Source organism: Sander lucioperca, chromosome 2 (assembly GCF_008315115.2).
Source record: "Sander lucioperca isolate FBNREF2018 chromosome 2, SLUC_FBN_1.2, whole genome shotgun sequence".
Classification (NCBI taxonomy): domain Eukaryota; kingdom Metazoa; phylum Chordata; class Actinopteri; order Perciformes; family Percidae; genus Sander; species Sander lucioperca.
The window spans coordinates 32,918,273-32,936,491 of NC_050174.1; the positions used below are offsets into that span (position 1 = coordinate 32,918,273).

Here is an 18,219-nt window from a genome sequence, read left to right on the forward strand (position 1 = left end):
AGAGAGAAATATTGTACTTTTTACTCCAGTAGTTTAGTTTAGTTTAGTTTATACTTTATTTATCCCGATGGGAAATTACAATTACAATTACAACTCCACTACATTCATCTGTTACAGCTTTAGTTACTAGTTACTTTACACATTAAGATTACTGCACACAAAACACATGTAGTTTATAAAATCTGATGTTTTATTATAAAGGAAACTAGCAAGAGTAAGACAGCCACACAGACAGACAGACAGACAGACAGACAGACAGACAGACAGAAAGTTTATTGACTAAAAGTCCTGATTATTTACATGGAGTCTGGTGGGTGTGGTGATGGGGATTTCTTGGCTGTTTCATGTTAAACTAAAAGGATCTTACTCTTTAACAAAAAGGTCTATCTCTGTAGGGATCCATCCCATAATGTTGTCAGACACTTAGAATAATAATCTGAGTCTGTCAGCAGCAAAAACAGAACTTTTAGTGGGCGCTGACTGACCTGAACATTTGTCCTGTAGGGTTAAATTGGTCAAACGGTTCATGGCTTGTGTGTTTATTTGCTGCAGCCTCAGTTGGACGTGAGTTACGGTAAAACATGATTACACAGAACGTATGCAGTGGTCAAGCAAATAAAAGTTTGAGACAGAGAATAAACAAAGCCAAAGTACACTTTCTCTGATTTATCTTATAAAAAGGAACATCTCTCTTCATCCAGTCTGTGCTTCTCTGTCTGCACTTCAACCAGGAGAAGGTAAGCTGTTAGAAAGATGGATTGTTTTTATGTGTTTAATATACAAGTTTAAATACTCTGCCAACCAGTGTTGGGCAAGTTACTTCCAAAATGTAATACATTATATATTACTAGTTATTGTCATTTGAGAGTAATTAGGTATATTACAATATTACTGTCTCTGAATTGTAATGCTTTATGCTACTTTTGCATTACTTTTGAGTTACTTTCACCAAAATAACAGCGGGAGTTTGACTTGGGAGATAGCTTGTGAATTTCACCACCGGATCAATAAAGACTCATCTTTATCCAATTTAATACATCATAGATTATTCATAATATTTTGTATAGTTAATATGAATATGCAAAGTAACTAAAGCTATAAAAATAGAGAAGTAAAACGTACAATAGACAAGTAGGAGAAAATGAAAATACTCAATTAAAAGTACCTTACAGTTGTATTGAAGTACGGCATAGTTACTTTCCACGGCTGATAAAATGTAATGATATTTACGTGTAGCAAGCCTCAACATTAATTCCCAACATGTTTATATCTGTCAGCAGCTCGGACACACGGCTGTCCGCGCTGACGTACCGTCACCTGTTGGGACACAGATGTTGTCCGTACTGTTCTCTGGTTCTGGCTCTGACCACGGGAACAGTGACGGCACAGCTTTTTTTTTCTGTGAAGAAATGTTTTGCGGTGTTGGTGAATTCTTAAAAAAACAAAACACCACTAAATGTTACATTAAAATTCGTTGTAAATTGCTTTACTGAGATTGTAACGGGTATATTATTACAGGCTCAGATTATTATTCTAAGTGTCTGACAACATTATGGAAAGGATCCCTACAGAGATAGACCTTTTAGTTTAACATGAAACAGCCCCGAAATCACCATCACCAAACCCACCAGACTCCATGTAAATAATCACTATTTTTAGCATGTATAGAGCCAGCACGTAATGACGTCTGAAGACAAACAAGTGAACTCTAAAGTAGATTACGCCCTCAGACGTTTAAAAAACTGTATCTATATTTACTTTTCACCTCTAATCTTTACACATTTATATCAATTTTTAACTCATTCATGATGCATTGCTATATCCCTGATTTTTATTCAGGTTTTTGTGGCTCTGTGTGTGTGATATTTCACAGAGCGATGGCAGATTGGAAGAAGAGTTGGAGGCTCCTGATCCTCTTCAGCCTCCTCAGCCTCACTGAACTATTCGGTGAGAAATAGTTTACTTTTTAACAACCTTGAGTTCAAGCTTTGACTTTTTGATATTAATGAACATCCGTTACATTCAACCCATTGCCAAATGAGTTGCTACAAAGCTAATTAAGACTATCAGCTCCACACAGCTCTCTCTGTATTCCTCAGTATCTGACCCGTTCTCACTCAGAACTCGTAAAATACGGACGCTTGGGCAGTGTCTCTCAGCATCAGATACAATGCAAAAATCCAGCAGCTACACAGCGCTTTAAGAGTATTATGTAGAGAGACAACAGTAGAAAGTAGTATGGAAGGAAAACTCTTTGTTTTCCTTCTGAATATTAATGTTTTCAACTCCCGATACACACGCGACATTTAAGATGTATTTATTAATTTATGACGGCAACTCATGTACTGAGTAACCGTCAGTCGTGAACCGGGCTGCAATGTAACCCTAAAGGACTAATGTTCAGCATCAGTCAGCGTCCACTAAAAGTTCTATTTTTTCCACTGACAGGCTCAGATTATTATTCTAAGTGTCTGAAAACATTATGGAAAGGATGGTGATTTCGGGGCTGTTTGATGTTAAACTAAAAGGATCTTACTCTTTAACTAAAAGGTCTATCTCTGTAGGGATCCTTTCATAATGTTGTCAGACACTTAGAATAATAATCGGAGTCTGTCAGCGGCAAAAACAGAACTTTTAGTGGACGCTGACTGACGTTGAACATTGGTCCTGTAGGGTTACAAAACAGCTCGGTTCACGGCTGAAGGTTACAGCGTTCTCGCTCAATACTGGACCAGTGAGCCGCTAAAAAGGTCTAAAATCGCCCATGATGCCAATGCTTCACTTGTGGTACGTAATGCTTAACCAACAGTGTTGGGAAAGTTACTTCCAACATGTAATACATTATAGATTACTAGTTATTGTCATTTGAGAGTAATTAGGTATATTACAATATTACTGTCTCTGAATTGTAATGCTTTATGCTACTTTTGCATTACTTTTGAGTTACTATCACCAAAATAACAGGGGAAGTTTGACTTGGGAGGTAGCTTGTGAATTTCACCACCGGATCAATAAAGACTCATCTTTATCCACTTTAATACATCATAGATTATTCATAATATTTTGTATAATTAATATCAATATGCAAAGTAACTAAAGCTATAAAAATAGAGAACTAAAACGTACAATAGACAAGTAGGAGAAAATGAAAATACTCTAAATTAAATGTACCTTACAGTTGTATTGAAGTACGGCAAAGTTACTTTCCACGGCTGATAAAATGTAATGATATTTACGTGTAGCAAGCCTCAACATTAATTCCCGACATGTTTATATCTGTCAGCAGCTCAGACACACCACTAAATGTTGCGCTAAAATGCGCTGTAACACGCATTACTGAGATTGTATTTTATTTTATTTAACCTTTATTTAACCAGGTAGGTAGGCCGTTGAGAACAGATCATTTTAGGAAATTGGAATCCAGGTTGTCTAGCCCTGCTGATTTGTATGGGTCCAGATTATGCAACTCTCTCAATACATCAGCTGTCAGGATTGGGATAAAGGAGAAGCATGGTAGGGGGTTTCGACGTGTAGCAGCAAGAGTTGTGGAGCAGTTTGCTGGGGGGCCGGCCGCCCGATGGAAAGCATGACCGGCTTCAGTGAAATGCTTATTTAAGTTCTCTATTATCATAAACTTATTGGTGGTGATATTATTACCTAATTTCAGAGCCATGGGCAGCCATGGGCAACTCAACCTGAATATATATGTTACTCGAAGGTTAAAAGTGAGTTGAATAAATGTTACTTTTTTATTGCCAATCGATCTGGATCTATGAGCTGGAACCTTTGAGTGAAACGTTTGAGAACTTTTAGATCAACGGAAGAACTTTTCCAGAAAAACCTGACATCTCTCTGTGTTTCCGTTCTCAAACTTTCCCTTCTTTTTGGGAATGCATCCCAGAATGCATCTGTGGTGTAGCCAGACCTTCCTCCACAGCGCTGTGGAGACAGAGCTGGCTATGTGAGAGTAGAGTGTTATGGCGCTTTTCCATTACATGGTACCAGCTCGACTCGCCTCGACTCTACTCGCCTTTTTTGGTTTTCCATTACGAAAAAAAGTCCCTGGTACCTGCTAACAGGTACTTTTTTTAGTACCTCATCAGTCGAGGTTCCCAGCGAGCTGAGGCGAGCCGAAAAGGTGACGTGAAAGCGACAGAGGGGGGTGTCCTGAACAAACCTGCTATTTTTAAATAGTTTAGCCAGCTGTGTTTTTTTTTTTGCTGCCTCCAGCTTCTTTAGAAACTAAATGTGTCTTCTGACAACAACACACCTTCCACGTTCTGTGTGTGTGTACGTTAGGTCACGGCAGTTTACTGCGGCGCAGCTTGTTTTACAGTTCTGCGGAGGCTCCGGCAGAGCTTTCACCGTAGCCTACGTACACACACATGGCCAGCTCGACGCACACACCAGCGCACAAGTATAAACATCAGGCCACGGCGAAAGCTCTGCGTGGAGCCTCCACAGAACTGTAAAACAAGCTCAAGTGGCCTGATGTTTATACTTGTGCGCTGGTGTGTGCGTCGAGCCGGCATAGACGACCAGCCACGCTGAGGAGGTACTAAAATCTGCAACGGAAAACGGACGCACAGTGTGTCGAGTCGAGGCGAGTAGAGTCGAGGCGAGTCGAGCAGGTACCATGTAATGGAAAAACGCCATTAAAGACAGAGACACAGACCGAAGACAGAAATTATTTTTGACAGGTTTGAATACTTGACTTATATTTTGTTTTGTTTGTTCCCCAGAGGTGAGAGATGAAGAGTGGGAGGAGCTCGGCCCGGATATCGCTGCACTACACCAGCTCAGAGGACTGTCTGAACACATGTTTCATGAAAATATCAGGAACCCACCGAACCACACGTCTCTTGTTGTGGACTTTCTGTCACCTCTCCATAGGTACACAAATATTAAACACAAAACCACAGAGAACACAGAGATAGTTAAAGTGATGTATTGCAAAAGTTTATGTAATTAATTACGTTCAGACTAAAGGCAAAAGTGACCCAAATCTGATGAAGTAGTGTGAACACAAATCAGATTTAGACCACTCCCATATGTGGTCCTGAATCAGACCCAGGTCTGATTTTTTTCAATGAGGCAGCAGTGTGAACAACCAAGGAGGATTTGATGCGACTTTTACGTCAATCTACATCAACATTTGTCACAATTATGCGCCGGCAGGAGTTATCCCTAGACACACAGTAGAGTGAGGTTTTATACCTAATTAGTGTATGTTCATTAATGTTATGGCTGCCATTACACTAACATTTTGAAATAAAAGTGAAAATGCTTCCTTCCTCCATAACCTCCCTAACTTTAGTGCAGCAGCGTGCTGCGTCTGATGTCATTGTTGTTCTTTTGCGCATGCAGGTCAGTTCAAAACCACAAACAGTTCACACTGGAATCTGATATAGGCCACATTTTAAAAGGTCATGTGAACAACCAAACAAAAAATCAGATCTGAGCAAGAAATCTGAATTAAGCATTAATACTTGCTGTGGGAACGTAGCCCAAGTCTTATCAGTTCAGTTTTCCAGGGCAGCTCCCACAGAACAGTTGCAGTGTGCACATTGATTTTATACAGATCTAGACACAAAGAACTGTTATCTGATTGGAATACAGCCAAAAACTAATCAATTCTTATCCTATTAAAAGGATTCTTTACAATACTCTATTATCATTGGACAACAGTCTTCAAGCTAAAAACCACTTCATCCTATGACTAAACAGTTTCTTTCCGCCGTAGGAAGCACTAAACACAAAGACACAGAAGACACAGAGTATATAAGAAATGAACAGAGTATATAGAAAAATGTAAAATTATAATTAATACAACTCAAAGAATAATTTCTTTTACAGTCTTGATCTTGATAAATGTCTCCTAAGGCTAATGTTCACTCTTGTCGTCTTTTTTGACAAGAAAAAGTTGAGTTAGAGTGAGTTTCTGCCAGCCTGTTGCACCAGCTGTGCGTAAGTTCTATCTTAAGTTCGGTTGTAAGTCCACACTAAACCATACGTTGAAAAGTAGTTAGTTTGATGATGTGTCGATGTTTGGTTGCACCACGGAGACGTAAGGTTCATCATAGTTACACTGGCGTAAGTCCACACTAACCATAATTTTGTCGCAGAAAATTACGTTTTCACTTTCCGTGGCCAATCAGTGAAAAGTATTAGTCTTGATGCTGTGTTTTATTAATATTATTATATTATTATTACCGTGTTATCTCTCTTGCCAATTGTCTTTGAACACTTACCGTTAGCTCTGCAATAGCAAAGAAGCCAATAGCTAAGAATAGGTAACGTTGGTAACGCTAATCACTAAACAGCAACAGAAAGGAGCTTGGCTTCATAAACCAGGACAAAGCGTTATGATTAGGGGATAACTATACAACCTTAACCTACAGCTAACGTTAGTGCAAAATAACAACAGTGACATCAGGTGGTGACACGTCAACTACAACATGGAGTAGCCCGTAACGTTATGGGCAGATTATATTGTGAGGTTATTATAACAAAGACATAACGGCAGCCTAAACTGGGAAATGGTTATGATTAACGTTAGTAGCTGTTAATTATGGGTATCTAACCCGAGTCTGCTGCCAGCAGGTCGGTCATCCTCTGTAGCTCCGCTCATGGAAAACTAAAGCGTGAGTGTTAATCAGAATCATCACAGATATCCAAAGGGATGGAATCTATCATCCTCCAAGTTATCCCACCTTTCAAAGCGATGCGCCATGCCAACCCATCTTACAGAGGATTTTACACCTACTAAGTGCTTGGTGTAAGATTTAAGTTGTAACGTATGCCTAAACGGAACTATATCATGTGGTGCAACCCTTAAAATGTTAGTAGCACGTGAACTTCAACCTAAATTACAACTTACGCTCAAGCTAGTCTACGTTTGAACATACGCCTAGCTGGTGCAACCCAGTGCAGGTGTCAACACTACTGCGGTGTTTCCGAGCCTCTAAAACAGAGTAATTTGGAAACACTGCTGCGCCCGTTTTTGGTTTGTAAACTCCGGGGAACCACAAAACCACCACCAGTTAGTTTCCATCCAGAGGAGTAGAGGGGAAACTACTCTGAGCTGTGTTTTCAAGGTGTAGTGCAGGGAAATATGATCCGCCGTGAGCACGGTGTATTTTACTTTTTCAAAATTAATTTAAAAAATTAACCGGATTTTTATTTTGTTTCTGTGCTCGACTTCCTGTCCCGTACTATCCGCTGTGTGCTGAATTGCTGCAGAGCTCTCCGGCGTCCGGCAAAAATAGAAGATCCCACCGGAGCTGGGACCGCGGAGCTGGGACGGAGTCTGGACGCAGACGTTCTGCAGTCAGTGGAAATACACACACTGACTTTAATGGAAAACTAATGACTCCGCCAACGTTCCGGTAACAGTTCCACCTCGTCCTTGCTCCAAGATAATAAATCCCTGATCTTACTTTTCACCGTTGTTCTTTCTCCAAAGTAGTTTTCGTACTTCAACTTCTACAACAACAGAGTAACGTCAGACAATCTGCTTCCTGTTTACACCGACATGTGATTAGAGCTGAAATCGGGCCTTAAAAGTTCGGCCCGACAAGGCCCGAGCCTGACAGAATTCAGCCCAAGCCCAACAAGTACATTTTGATTGACAGCTTTTTAAAAGCCCGAACCCGTTTACAGCCCTGTCGGCCTGGGGTTTATACCTGCCAGGCCGAGTAATCGATTAGGCTCTGATGACTTGGGTAAACATCTGATTGTTTTAGTGTGTGTGTTTTTTTTTATTAATGTGAACAGAAAAGCTAACAATGACTTTATTTCCTCTTAGGGACACAACCGTGTATGGGGCCAGAGCTGAGTTGGAATCTGTTAGCAAGTAAGAACTCTCTCCACCACTGTTTATCTAATGTTAGCACCTCTCTCTCTCTCTCTCTCTCTCTCTCTTTCTCGCTCTCTGTCTCTCTCTCTCTCTCTCTCTCTCTCTCTCTCTCTCTGTCTCTCTCTCTCTCTCTGTCTCTCTCTCTCTCTCTCTCTCTCTCTCCCTCTCTCTGTCTCTCTCTCTCTCTCTGTGTCTCTCTCTCTCTCTCTCTCTCTCTCTCTCTCTCTCTCTCTCTCTCTCTAGGGGCTTTCCGACCGGAGGGATTTTTTCAGTTCTTAGAACTAAATGTTCCTAGAACACATTTTTCGTCGTGTTCCATTAAGTTCCTCTGGCCTCAGTAGTGTAGTTTTTTAGCTCCTACTTCAGAGCAGGGTCTTTTCCCTTTTCCCTTTTCCTAGGTGTACTTGATTGGTCGAACTTATAAGTCAAGCCCACTGCCAACTCGGAACTTGCAGACGGAGCAACAACCAACAACGGGACATTTTTAAGAATTTTCACCATCTTATTCATCATTAAATTCACTTCTGACAACGTTTTAGGCCAGTCATGCTCAGACACCTCGCTGTGAGCTGGAGGTCTCTCAGACCGCTCTCGTAAATAAGAGGCTTTTTATTTCACCGTTGACGGTTCGTTTGTTTAAATATCACAACACATGTCCATCATAAGATTAACGGGAACCTGTGGTTAACTGTCTTTTCGGAGTTAAACTCCACAAGCGTGTCCTGCGGCTCGCCGGCCGTCACACACACACACACACACACACACACACACACACACGTCCACAGCGCAGCAGGCAGAGGCGGGGTCTGTTCTGAGTATAATAAAGCCCCGTCTGTGTTGAGCAAAACATTACGTGAATTACTACGAGAATGGACTGATGCGGAGGTGCAGGCACTGCAGGCACTGCTGGCCATGTACGGCCTCCTCCATGCTGCTTTGTTGTTGTATGTGGCGCTAAGGTCTAGTGACGATGCTATAAAGACCGTTGCCGTGCTTGCGTCCCTCCCTTACCCCTCCTACCAGTCCCTATGGCCACTTGGCCAGTGGGAATGCAAACGGAAAAAAAGATTTTGGGGGAGAGTAGTTCTTAGAACTGCTTAGAAGTGTACTTTTCCTCTAAAAAGTACAAGTACTATCCGGTCGGAAAGCACCTTCTGTCTCTCTCTCGCTCTCTCTCTGTCTCTCTCTCTCTCTGTCTCGCTCTCTCTCTCTCTCTCTCTCTCTCTGTCTCGCTCTCTCTCTCTCTCTCTCTCTCTCTCTCTGTCTCACTCTCTCTCTCTCTCTGTCTCGCTCTCTCTCTCCGTCTGTCTCTCTCTCTCTCTCTCTCTCTCTCTCTCTCTCTCTCTCTCTGTCTGTCTCTCGCTCTCTCTCTCTCTCCGTCTGTCTCTCTCTCTCTCTCTCTTTCTCTCCGTCTGTCTCTCTCTCTCTCTCTCTCTCTCTCTTTCTCTCCGTCTGTCTCTCTCTCTCTCTCTCTCTCTCTCTGTCTCGCTCTCTCTCTCTCTCTCTCTCTCTGTCTCTCTCTCTCTCTCTCTCTCTCTCTGTCTCGCTCTCTCTCTCTCTCTCTCTCTCTCCCTCTCTGTCTCGCTCTCTCTCTGTCTCGCTCTCGCTCTCTCTCTGTCTCTCTCTCTCTCTCGCTCTCTCTCTCTCTCTCTCTCTGTCTCGCTCTCTCTCTCTGTCTCTCTCTCTCTCTCTCTCTCTCTCGCTCTCTCTCTCTCTCTCTCTGTCTTGCTCTCTCTCTCTGTCTCTCTCTCTCTCTCTCTCTCTCTCTCGCTCTCTCTCTCTCTCTCTCTGTCTCGCTCTCTCTCTGTCTCTCTCTCTCTCTCTCTCTCTCTGTCTCGCTCTCTCTCTCTGTCTCTCTCTCTCTCTCTCTCTCTCTCTCTCTGTGTTCTTTCTCCACTGCTTTTTGTATCTAACGTTAGCACCGCTCCACGTTTTTACTACAAAAGCGCCCTAGTCAACCAAGTTTGAACATAGCCTCAGTCTGCTCTGGAGTTGGATTATGAATCTGACTGTACAGATGTCTCCATTCTCCAGAGTAAAGGAAGTAATCCCTCCTCCTGCACTGTTTATCTTCTTTTAGGGAGGACATTGACCAAAACCCGATGACTTTGCTGGCAGATCTTCAGGAGAATGAGAATTTCACAGCTTCTGTCATTCAGAAGGAACAGGTTAGTGGATTTTAAAATTAAATGAAAAGCTGCACTGACTTTAGAAGGACTGAACTCAATTTTACTGGAACCCAAATCAGTGTTTAATTAATGAAACTATATTATCAAAAGAGTCGATAGATCTTGCAACGACACACAGAAACCAAAAATAAAAGTTGTAGAACTGCAGTTCCTACAGGAGGAGTTTAAAGGGTAATTTCCACAGCTCTGCGGAGGAAGGTCTGGCTAGTCCACACAGCATTCCTGGATGGGAGAAAAACGTGCTCTGGTTTATTGGCATTTCTTTAAATCAATCACAATCATCGTGGGCGGTGCTAAGCTCCGGACGGAGCCACGGTGTCTCTGCTAAATAGTCTCAGGAAGGAACTTGTTTTGGTGAAACGTGTATGTTCAAAATTAGTTTTAGTCGTGCAACAGACTTTACCCTGCAGAGATCTGAGGAGCAGTTAACCATAGTCCTCACAAATCAGCCGGAAGTTAGAACGCCAACACAAAGACAGAAGAAGGGGACGCTGATTCCGGCGGAATTTCCAGCGGCACCGGAGCAATCTCGGAAGTGGAACGTCGTGTATATAGGCTACACCAGCCTTAAATAAAAATCAGATGCAGACCTTTTAGTAATAAGTTTGAGAACCCCTGCCGTATAGGGTTAAATGGGATAATAGGAAGTTACCCTTTAAGACAAATATATTGGACTTTCTTGAGTTAAACGTTCATGCCCTCCAACTTATGATAAAGTAATCTAAACAAAAATGATTTTAAGCGGATTTTCTGCTGTTTCATATGTTTTTTTTCACCTATTATCCAGGATTTTGAAGGCTTCTTGGCAGCTGTTGATAAACAGAAGACACAAGATGTTCTCCTGAGTGCTTCGGAGATCTCACACAGCTACAGCCAAAAACTTCTGGTCATGACTGACAAAGAAAAGTCAACAAATGACAGAGTCCAACAGGAATACAGCATGGATCCTCGTTGCTCAGTAATAGTCAGCAACGAATGCCTGTTCAATGTCTCGTGTGTACCAGAAGCAGACAGCTACACCTTGGTGAAAATATTTGGGAGTGTTTCAGAAGATGGACAAACTGTGTCTGGCCTTTCTGGCTCTTCACTCGCAGAGCTGATGTTGAATCGGTCACTGGAAACTGCGCCTGTGTTCTCTCTCGATGGAAACACAACCAAAGACTTCCAACATAACTTCATTCGTGTTTTTACGGCCCGTGGCATCACAGCAGTCCTAGAAACAAACCAGGAGAATCACCAGACTTACCAGGTCATGAACAAACTTGGAGAAGTTTCTGGATACCAAATTCCACAAAGACCGGTTGATCACAGCACCCAGTATGACCACCAGCAGATCCTCATCCTGGAAGATAACCCTGCTGTCAGAACAGCTGCTACGTATCTTTTTGAGAAGCATCCAAAGGTTTCCTCTGTCTACGTTCTTGATAACAACCAAAGACCAGTACTGATCCGAGGTGACTCCGTGCCGCTGACAATGGACAGCCGGCTGGTGCTGGTCGGCCACGGCAGGAAAGACAGCTCAGGAGTAATGAGACTGGGAGGATACGAAGTGCAAGATGTCTCCAAAATCATTCAACAAATCTCCAGGGATTTCAATAAAATTAAAACAATAAGTGTGGTGGCCTGCGAGGTTGGATCAGATAATGCATTCATTGAAACGCTGCTGAAGGATCTCCATGAGACCGCCGGCATCGAGACAGAGCTGCACATCAGAAACACTGTGCTCCAGGTCAGCCACACAGGAGAGAAAATCACCCTAGAGATCACTAAGGATGGAGCGCAATGGCAACATAAAGATGCCAGCAAGAAAGTGGTGGCAACCCTCGGTAGGAACAGAGACGTAATTCCTAGAAGTGAGCCCGGCAGTAAAGGAAAGGAAATCTTTACCGGTGAAAGAAACTTTCTAGGTCCAAAAAAACGTTTTCTGGTCTACAGAGACAGCTGGCCAGAGGAGCCAAAGACATTTATTAACCAGAATGTTTTTGAGGATTTTAATGCTGAAGATCGTAATGCTTGTAAACAACTCGAAGCTCTGTCCTGGGGATTGTTTTATGACGAAAACATACCCCGTCCAGAAAAAATTAAGATTGAAAACTTGGATCCAAAAGAGTATTATTTATCAAAAATTATAAACAAAAAAAAAGTTTATAATGAAGAAACGGGACGCTTGGAGGAGACAGGGGAGGTAAAGAGGATAACGGTTGATCAAAAAAAAGATATTCTTTCCAACTGTTATGAGATTAGATCAGGAGAAGATATCAGGAATGTAATCCGTCACTATGCAAAGACCGGAGAAGATAAGGTTACATACCTGATGGTCAATGACTGGATAGTAGAGGTTAATCCTATAACTCTGTATGTCGCTCCAGTCGGAAAAAAGCTTGACAACAATGAAAGAGGACATGAAGAAAATGTTAAGAAATGTATTGAAGATCAGATAGGAAAAGAAAGATACTCTAAAATACGAGAAGGAATTATAACAGAAATGGGCCAAAATGACCCAAGAGAAAGATACGCTCAATATGTGGAAGGTATTTTTCGTAGAGAGCCCACAACAACTCGCCTCCCGCTCCCCGCTGAGGCCTGGTGCACCACATATTTCACTGCATCAGTTATATCTGAATCTGCTAGAAACTTACGGACATTTCCTCTGATTCTCATGGCCCTGGATATGGTCCAAAGCACAGACAACAATATCAAAGAGAAAGGACTGAACTTTCTTTGGGAAGAACATTCAATGGCAAGAGGATTGTCTTGGATTGACCCAAGCAGGCGGGGATTTAGTGGCTCAGCCACAGATAAAGGTTCTAGCAAATTAGAAAATGAATATAATCGTCGGACTAGTCAGGAATTACAGAAAGATCTTAAGAAGCTTATAACACGTGAAGTCGAACTGTATAATAAGTGGATTCAAAATGGAGAAAAAAATCTGTCTCAGATATTCGATATGGCAAAAAACAATTACATGATAACTGAGCTTAATTCAGGTCAATTCGAAACTTTCATAAATAAAGTAGATATCAGCTACCCTTCAACGTCCGGCCGATTAGGAGGCTACGATGACGGCCGTGTAACATCCCACGACTTAAAATCTGCCTCTGAGTTGGAAAAGTCCTTCAAACTTGAATCGTATTACTCCAGGCTGAGAGTATTAACCGCTGAACAAATCCACAGTCAGTTAAAGGTAAAATATGGAGAGAGTCTGGCAGGGTTGCAGGTCCAGGAGGGCAGCGCCAGAATGGAGAACGGAGAGTTTGTGTGTAATCTGTTAGACGGTGCTGATGCTAAACCTGTTGAGTTTAGAGCTAAGTTATCACCGGAGAGTCAACGTTACTATGAAACAATGTCAGAGAGCATTGAAACAGCAGTTCATGACATGGAAAATCACGGTTCAACCTCCTCCCATCAAGGCAGCAAGTACGTAGAGCACGCTGGGCATGCTGTTGGGACGCTGGGCCTCATGCTGGGGATGAAAGGAGCTGTTCGTGCTTTTGAACAGGGTGACATTAAAGATGGCGTGGTGGGGTCTCTGCAAATGGCTCATGGCGTGACAGCTATGACAACGTCTGTTATTGCAAAACAAACTCTGTCCTCAGAGACTAGAATGGCCAAAGCTGTAAGATCGGTCATGAAAAGCCCTGCAATGAAGGGTTTTATGTCAGTTATACCAATAGGGGGAATTGGATTTGGGATATACAATCATAAACAAGATTTGAAGAGAGGTGACGCGCTGGGATACATCGATGCTGCCTCAGATGGTATTATCCTTGAATTAGATGTTATTGAAATTGCTCTGCCTGAACTGGCCCCTATAAACCTGGCTTTATCCGTAGTCCGGAGCATTGATGAAATTTATATGGGCATACCGACTGAACTAAACAACCTCCCGAAAGATGCTGGAGTTCTGGAGAAACTGGGGGCCGTTTCCTTAGGCTTTCTGAAGGGGAGTGAGCATTTTGTAATTAGTGTGGCGAGTTTCTTTTACGATTGGCGTTATGATGAAATTGAGCCGGGACACAGACTTGTTGAACAGATATCAGACTATCACAAATATTACAAAGTTACAAAGCAACAGGATGGAACGAGCGCCGTTGATTTTAGCGGTGGAGACTCTTCTTGGAACGGAGGAGGAGTTCACTTCTGCCTCGCTGACCAGGGTCCATCTGAACTCTGCATGGACTATTTTGTGTCTAGTAATAAGAGTTTTGGGAAAAGGTGTTGGCCGATTGATACACAGGGAAGCAAAGATATTATTCTTGGCCTGGGAGAGTCACATCAGTTAGAGTACACGACACTAGAGAAGAAAATACTGTGGTTCATACCAGCCAGCTCTGTGACGGTGGTTTCAGGTTATAAAGCTGTATCAGAGTCAAGGTTTGGGGAATACAAAGGAAATAGAGATTCTAATCGTTTTTTTGCAATTCAGAAAGCAGAGGATAAACATGTGATTGAAGTCATGTTAAGTTACTATTACATGCTTTATGGTGAACCAGGTGATGACATATTCTTCCTCGGTCCACAGAGAAGTTACGTTGAAGGATGCGGAGGAAAAGACACGTACATTATTCCTGAAAATGGAGGGAAAACAATCATTAACAACTACGATCCTTCCAAAGCACTAGACACTCTTCATTTCAGTGTTAATTACAGTCACATTTCTGTGTCTAAATCTGGAAATGATGTTGTGTTAATGTATGAGGGAAGTCACACTGTGACCATAGAAGGATGGTTTTTAGGGGAACCGTATCGTCACATGAACATGATGTCTGGAGACGGAGTCTTGTTTGAGATTTCCTCCGTCGTGGTTACTTCTGTTCAGCTGGTGGCCAGAGGGATTAACAAGATGTTTAGCTCTAGTGGTCAAAATGTGGATGCATCCAAGCCACTTTTAAGCACAGTTACAAACATCTTTGGGTCTCAGTATGATGATGTGCTCTTTGGAAATGGAGAGAATAACCTCATAGATGGAGGAGGAGGTGATGATTGGTTAATGGGCCGTGAAGGAGAAGACATGTACATAGTAAAAGTCAGAAAACAGTCGTTAGTGTGGATTAAAAATTACTCCAAAGACAATAAAACAGACCTGGCCATAATAGAAGCAAACCTTCACACTTTTAGAGTGGAAGTAGTGAATGACAATGTTGTTCTGAACGCTTTCCATAACAACACGCCTGTCAGGGTGACTTTAGGGAATTGGTTCAGATCAGCAGCAGACAGACATTTGCTTGTTGTCACAAAAGATTTGATCACTTTCACAATCTCAGATAACAAGACCGACTGCCTGGACAGAGACCCGTTCACCAAGTGTATTAAAAGTAGCAGCATCGACTACAGCAACTCGCCATCTCCTCTGCTGGTGGACCTTCAGGAGGACGAGGCTTTTAGCAGCGTGACGGAGGTTCGTGGGTCAAAGTTCAACGATGTAATCAGAGGGAACAAAGAGCACAACGTTATTGTCCCAGGAGGAGGAGATGATTTCATCCAGGGTAGAGGAGGAGAGGACTGGTACGTTATCACACCGGGCCAAGGAGTCAAAACCATCAACAATCAATCGCCAGATCTAGCCTTGGATATTCTCTTTCTGAAAGAACAATACAATAACATAAAGTGTATATGTGAAGGACAGAGCATCATCGTTTTGGTACATGGTGGAGAAGATGTTATTTTACAGAACTGGTTTGATTCAAAGTTTCATCAGCACCTGCAGATTAAAACCAGTGATGGAATAACAGCTGGACTGATGACCAACCGCAGCAGCTGTGATGAGTCTTTAATGTTCCCCATAACTGTTGATTTTAGAAACCAGAAATCCTCTGAATACTACAAGTGTGGAGGATATAGAAACAATTCACCATTATTCTGCGGCAAAGTGATGAATATGAAGAATCATGATTCAGTTAAAGAAATGTACGGTTCCTCAGGTTTCGACATCATGGCTGGAAACAGCAATGAGAATCTGCTTGATCCGTACACCGGAGGTGCCTTAATGTTTGGAGGTGAAGGAAAAGACACTTACGTAATCAAACAAGGATGTGGAAATGACTCAATGATCGATAACTTTGCAGAAGATGAGAGTATTGATACTGTGTTGGTTGACATGGATTATCTTCATGGCAGTCAAGTCACACTGGACTCATCAACAGAAGATCTGAAGGTGACGATCACGTCAAAAGGGGAACAATTCAGATTAATTCTTATCAACTACGCCAATAGTTCCAAACATCAGCACTTAGAATTTCAGAGCTCTGACGGAGTGAATTTCAAATTGAAATCACTAAACTCAACCGGAGATGTCCCTTTCTTTCACATTGAAGCATTCAAAGTGACTCTGAAACAGCTGCAGGTTGACTGCCGCTTGGACCTCAACTCTCAGAGGAATCTGTCAAAGGTCCACACGGTGCAAGGCTGTCCCACTCAGTCCAATAACATACTAGGTAAGTAGTACAGATGTCAATCTTCCTCTATAATGCCACTCGAATGTCACTTCATTATATTTTATTTAATTTGAAAAGTATTCAGCCTATTATTAAAGCTATAGTGTGTAGTTTCTGCCCACATGAGGAATTCCATATAATGTCAACAACACTGTCAGTGCATCCACATGATGCAAACTTTCGGTGACCCCCCCAAACACAAATCAACAGAGAACCCTGTAATGAAACATTATCTAACAAGTGTAGGGAAGCGGCTCTGTTGTAAAGGCTAACGGCGCTCGTTAGCAAGAACGAGCTAATTCATGATAAGATAAGCATTTTGACTCAGTGGAAGAACGCTGCAAACTGGAGAATTGCTAGGAGCTGTTAATCATCTTGGCGAGAATCTTTGGTCTGAAATGTGCTTTAGTTGTTTTTATATTCTCTTTAACGAATGTTTTTCATTATTTTAACTGCTCTTTAATGATTTATGTAAAGCACTTTAAATCACCTTGTTGCTGAAATGTGCTGTGGACATAAAGCTGCCTTGCCTCTTGCCTTAGGTAACAATCAAGCCAACGTTCTGATTGGTGGGTGGAAGGATGATGCCTTGGAAGGAGGCGCCGGAGATGACACGCTGATCGGAGGGAACGGAGCCGACATCCTGATTGGTGGCTTGGGAGACGACACTCTTTATGGCGAGGACGGAAATGACACTATGATGGGAAACTCTGGCCGGGACGTCTTCCTTCCAGGACCAGGGGCTGATCTGGTGGATGGCGGTCCTGGCAGAGACACGGTTGTGTACCGGGGCGATCCTGACACAGGTAAAGGAGTTTATGTCAACCTGCTGACGGGACAAGGCCGCTACGCCGATGCTGAGGGCGATGTGTTGAAGGATGTGGAGATAGTCATCGGCACCATCTACTCTGATATCTTGGTGTCCGGTTACGAAGGTTCTCTTCTCAAAGGCTCGGACGGCAATGACATCTTGGTGTCCACCGGTGGCGATTACCTGGTTGGCGGTGATGGAAATGACATTTACATGTTGGCTTTCAACAACGGTTCAGTCACGGTTGATAACTGTGCCAAAGACAACGCTACAGACGTCTTGTACATGAGCTCACAGTTAACGCCATTTGACTGCCAACTTAAGTCTGACAGAGTTCTCCTGACTTTCTTTGGACTTAACCAAACTACTATTAAAATTACACTGCAGGGCTGGATCAGTGATGAGAACGAATGTGGTCATTTGAAGTTGGTTTTTAGAGATCAGGAGATGTCAGTGGACGGGCTGCTACAAAAGTTTCAGTTAGTACAATGGAAATCAGTTTAGTCTCGTTATGAGTTTGATTAAATGGATCATTCATGTGCACTTAGGCTGAGTTTTCATTTTGCAAACAAGCAATACATCAGTTTTAAGGGCAAAACAACAAAAGAAACGGAAGTGAATAACAAACCTCTTCTACTTAAGGGCGGTGTCTGATTTGCATTATTTAGTAATCTATGTTGAGGAAAATGTATCCATAAAATGAATACAATCGTTTTATAAACTACATACTGTGTTTTGATTTAAAAAGTAAAATTGTAATGTAGCCAAACAAAACCTGTAACTGTACTCAAATGTTTTTATAATCAAATGGATCCTTTATGCTTTGTTCTTGGAAATAAAATCATTCAAATTATTATTTGTGTTAAAATATTGATTTTAAAGAAGAATGTGCTTTCCTCTGTAACGATGATGTGTCTGTGTGGACGG

General features: G+C 42.2%; 1 protein-coding gene across 1 annotated transcript; it reads left to right on the forward strand.

The window, feature by feature from the left end:
* Nucleotides 1-579: 579 nt before the first annotated feature.
* Nucleotides 580-18,145, forward strand: LOC116057254. The gene is made up of 7 exons (XM_031309638.2): nucleotides 580-737; nucleotides 1,874-1,947; nucleotides 4,743-4,893; nucleotides 7,808-7,855; nucleotides 9,939-10,026; nucleotides 10,835-16,481; nucleotides 17,024-18,145. Exons 2-7 carry the CDS (start codon nucleotides 1,878-1,880, stop codon nucleotides 17,794-17,796), a joined length of 6,777 nt encoding a protein of 2,258 aa, XP_031165498.2. The 5' UTR covers nucleotides 580-737; nucleotides 1,874-1,877; the 3' UTR covers nucleotides 17,797-18,145.
* The last annotated feature ends 74 nt before the right edge of the window (nucleotides 18,146-18,219 follow it).